Source organism: Buceros rhinoceros, unplaced genomic scaffold (genome assembly GCF_000710305.1).
Source record: "Buceros rhinoceros silvestris isolate BGI_N320 unplaced genomic scaffold, ASM71030v1 scaffold26156, whole genome shotgun sequence".
Taxonomy (NCBI): domain Eukaryota; kingdom Metazoa; phylum Chordata; class Aves; order Bucerotiformes; family Bucerotidae; genus Buceros; species Buceros rhinoceros.
The window spans coordinates 16,962-21,442 of record NW_010416184.1 but is presented as its reverse complement, the minus strand read 5'-3'; the positions used below and the strand labels follow the sequence as shown (position 1 = coordinate 21,442).

Below are 4,481 nucleotides of genomic sequence, written 5' to 3'. Positions count from 1 at the left end.
CCGGCTGTTCTGGCTGAGGCTGTTTTCTGTCAGGATACTGTGCTGCTGGGGAAAACGGGTGCGATCCTTAATAAGAACAATGCAGCCGTGTTCTTCTGTCTTAGAAGCAGCAGCATCTTTAAATGCTGTTTATATGTTCCTCTCAGTTCTTCCTCCTTCTGTGTTTGACAGGCGATACTCTAATAGTGGAAGAGGATACATCCAAACCTGAGACTGACTCGCCTGTAGTTGCAAAACGAACGATGTCTAACTCAGTTAGGGAAGCTGTGCCTGTGCTCGCGAGGAGGGTTGTGCCAGCAGATAACTCCTGTCTCTTCACCAGCGTGTACTATGTGGTGGAGGGAGGCGTTTACGACCCAGCCTGCGCTCCAGAGATGCGCAGCCTCATAGCCCAGATAGTAGCAAGTGATCCTGAGTCTTACTGTGAGGCAGTTCTAGGTAAAACGAACAGGGAGTATTGTGACTGGATCAGGAGAGAAGAGACTTGGGGAGGAGCCATCGAAGTGTCCATTTTATCCAAATTCTACCAGTGTGAGATCTGTGTGGTGGACACACAGACGGTCAGAATCGACCGTTTTGGGGAAGATGCCGGTTACACCAAGCGGGTCCTTCTCATATATGATGGGATTCACTACGATCCGCTCGAGCGCAAAATCCTCGGCTCGGACGTTCCTGCCCAGACCATTTTCTCCACGACTGATGATGTTGTTCTTGCACAAGCGCTGGAGCTGGCGGATGAAGCCAGGCGGAAGAGGCAGTTTACTGACGTGAATCACTTCACGCTGAGGTGCATGGTGTGCCAGAAGGGACTGACCGGGCAAGTGGAGGCCAGAGAACACGCCAAGGAGACTGGCCACACCAACTTCGGAGAAGTGTGACACCTGCATGAGGATGGTTACATCGACTACCTCACCGGTCCAGAATAAAATTCTGGATTTCCAGATAAGCTCTATGTAATCATGAAGTTCCGTTCACAAAGCTTGAAAAGCATATTAACTTACCGATGGCCACGAGGCGCAGGGTGGTGGTGCTTGGTGACTTCTCCAGCGGATTTGAAGTAGGTATCTTCTCACATGCTGATCCATAGGACTTGGGCAGGTGATCCACGCTGGCAGCTGAAACCTGATTTCTGAAATAATCTTGTGGGTGTGATCTGTGCACGCAGCAGCAGTTCTTGCAGGGGAAACTGCTCCTTTGGTGCAGTGTTGAACGAAAAGGATGTTCTGCAAAGCTGCCCTATACATGTCACCATCAGAAATGGACTGTATTGTCTGTGTGAAGTCATGGCTTTAGAGAAAGAAACGGCCTCTAAGCTTTAAGATAGCCTTTAAATTAACGAGTAGGTGGTTAAGTGTCAAATAAACTTATTAATCCTCCGTAGGTAGTTTTTAGTTGCTTGAAAAATAACTATCAACCCCCGGGTGTTTACACAGCATCAGAACATAGGAATGTTTCTTGAAACACTTTGGGTTCTTCTTCATAATAGTATCTGAAATTCTGGCAAGAGGGAAATAGAGTAGTTAGGGAAGAGACTTAATCAGCATCTGTTCGACACGTTTACGTGGACTTTCCCTGGGTAGAGCCGGTGTCACGGCCGCAGTGTTACTGAGCTGTACCAAAGTCCACATGCTGTCAATGAGCACTTTAAGGTACAGTTCTCACTCTCTGCCGGTGACAAGCGTTGTCCTCTTTGAGAAGGACAGAGTGCTCACTGGGAAGGGAGGCTTGAAGGTTCCTCATCTGCATTCTGCCTTAATGTGTTTGATTTGTCACCGCTGACTGTTCGGTAGCAAGACTTTTAATTCTAATAATGAAGGGTGCAGTTTAATTTTCAAAACAAAATGAGCTGCGTAAGCTGCCCTACTTCTCGTACTGTTCAGAGTCAGGGAAGCTGAAACTGGTTTAATGTATCTTACCTCACAGCGGGGTTGTGAGGCTTAACAGTAAGTGCTTTTGAGGTCTTTTAAAAGGTGCTGTAAAGGTGCATATTACTGAAGGGGATTTTTTTTCTTTGAATTACCTGCAACACATACTTGTTTTATTGAATTTTAAAATACTCTCAGCCTGCTGGTCTTCTTTTACTGTTCTGAGTTACCTTCCTTGTTCTTTCACAATCGGGGAGCAAGAACGTGCATCTTCGGACAGAGGCAGAAATAAACCCGCTTTCCAAGGGGAACCTAAGACCTGGTTTTAAAGGCCTCTGCTCGTTCAAGGCACTGCCTGAACTCCTGGTGCAGCAAAACCTTCAGCTCTGTAAAAAGCACGTTTTGTTTCGCTGAAGTCCTCAGCAGGGGCTCCCAGTTGGACCTTGGAATACAGGAGGGTCTTATTGAGGAAGGAGCATAATTACATAAGTGCTTTGCTGAATTGAATCATGAATAGTGAAGTATGAAGAATAGGATCACCAGGAGCACTGTGGACCAGGTGAACTTGTAATTCAGTATTAAAATACACATTAGCACTGCCGGGAGTTCCCTGTAGAGAGTTCCCTGTAGAGAGCCACTCGGCTTCCAGTGTTAAACCCCACTTTGCTTTTAGCCTGTCATTAGGAAAAAGAAAAAACAAAGAGATTAAAAGCAGCCCTCTAGAAGCTGATGCTTATGAACCTAAAGAAATACTCAGCAGTTCAGAGGAACTTGGAGATTACACTGTGTTCTGACTACTTGAGATGAAATACTGTCTAGGAGCGAGACCAAGAGACTGTCAACGCTCAGTTGTGCTCTCGGCTTTCACACTGAAGCGGTGAGACCTTGGGCAAGGAGCTGCTCCTCACCGCTTGCCATCTGTAAATGGACACGATACCTACCTCAAGAGGGGTACAAGGTGACCGTCTGTGCGTGTCTCTGAAACAGGAGTGGGAGATGCCTATTTATTGTCTGCCCTGGTTGCAAACGCATTGACTTTGGGGAGCAACCCGTAGGTTTTAGCTTTCCATCCTGGATGGATTTCAGACCATGTGAGCAACTATTTTTTTGGTATTTCTCATTTGCAGTATTTTTAAAATTAGCTTTATTTAATCCAGAATGTTCAGCTTTGCTCTCATGTTGGAAATCTGCACACAGAGAACGGGTTCGTTTGAGGGAGCTGTGTCAGTAGCACTGCTTGGTGTTTTGTTGCCTAGAAAATAAAATCTCTTTGGTTAAAAAACATCACCCTGTAATTCATCTTTAAACAAGTTGATGCTGTCACGGGCTGAGGAGCTCTTCCAAAGAACGAGTGACCCAAGGAACTGCCCATGAGTCGGAAAACCTGGTGTGATTTTCCTCAACTCTCCAAACATCTACAGTGTTTAAAATGTGAGAGATGGAGACATCTGAGGTACAACTTCTTTGCTTTTTAATGTTTAGGGGGATGGGTTTTTTTCAGCTTCTTTTTACCAGCATTTGCCTGTGCTTAATGATACGGTTATGGAAGTATCACAGAAGGGGCATCCTGGGACCGGTATGTTAGAACAGAGGGTGCGTGGGACATGAGCTCAGGCACCGGCGGTGAAGTGTCACCTGCCCAACCAATCCAGGCAGCCTGTAAGACACGGATTATGTCCTCACCATATGAACTCAAAACAAGCATCAAATTCCTCGCTGAATACTTTAGCACAGAGGTCGGTAAGTATCGAGCCCTGGAAAGCAGGGTTGGTGCCTCGGAGGTGTGCTGACGGAAAGCCGGGCTGTCGGGAGTGTTTTACCAACCGTCTGTAACCATTTAAATAAAGCATTCTGGTTCCCTGGTGCCAGTCTGGCGGTTTCACCAGCACTGAATTCCTCCGATGATTAAAGAAGAGCCTGACGCGCTCTGATCGCGTGGCCTTTCACGAAGCTGTTCTGTTGGGTGGCGAGATCCACAGCTCCCAGTTCTGGCAGCGCTTTAAATCTGCCCGAGTTCTCACGTCGAGCGAGGCCTTTCGCCAGTGTGGGCAGCACCAGCAGCAAACGTTTCTAAAGGTCCCGGTTCCCGACGGGTGCGGTGAGGCAGGGCTCTGGGATGGGGAGCAGCAGAGCACATCCGCTGCTCTAACGAATTTCATTAAACACGTGCCCTGGACTGCAACGACCACTGATGCTCCAAGAAAGGTGGCTGATAATAAAGGTGGCCGATGCACGCCCACGTGTTTAGGGGAGTCGGTGCCTCGGTGCTGGAATTCCAGGTCTGTGCTTGGTTCACTGTTGCTCCCCAACATGTTTTCTAGCTCTTCACAGGGAGGTGACATGAGCAGTTGCATCCCCTTGCCCTCTGCCTCACTCCCTTTTCTCCTTGGCCCTGAGTGACAGTCACGGCGAGAGGGATGCGGCCCCGCAGCCTTTTCAGGGTGAAGCTTCTTCACTTTCAACTTGTTCAACAATACATGTTTTTATAACAGTAAAATATTTCCTCTGTGGAATTGGTCAGGTATGAAGAGAATTTCACTTCCAGAGTCTTTTACGCGTTTAAATACAAAATCATTTAGTGGAAACAGAACCATCTGGGCTGGAAAAGGCCTTTAA

The 4,481-nt window shown here is 47.3% G+C and overlaps 2 protein-coding genes across 2 annotated transcripts in view; both read left to right on the top strand.

Annotated features, from left to right (window-relative positions):
- Positions 1-171: 171 nt before the first annotated feature.
- On the top strand, positions 172-878 carry YOD1 (YOD1 deubiquitinase; the record flags this gene model as incomplete). Its single annotated transcript, XM_010137724.1, has 1 exon — positions 172-878. A coding segment is annotated over one exon (707 nt), but the record flags the coding sequence as incomplete, so codon positions are not given.
- Positions 879-1,003: 125 nt separating this feature from the next.
- Positions 1,004-4,481, top strand: part of LOC104494841 (chromosome unknown open reading frame, human C1orf116) — a 13,820-nt gene continuing 10,342 nt past the window's right edge. Inside the window, exon 1 of the mRNA XM_010137723.1 lies at positions 1,004-1,061. Within this exon, the coding sequence (XP_010136025.1) occupies positions 1,004-1,061 (58 nt within the window). The remainder of the gene's footprint in view (positions 1,062-4,481) is intronic.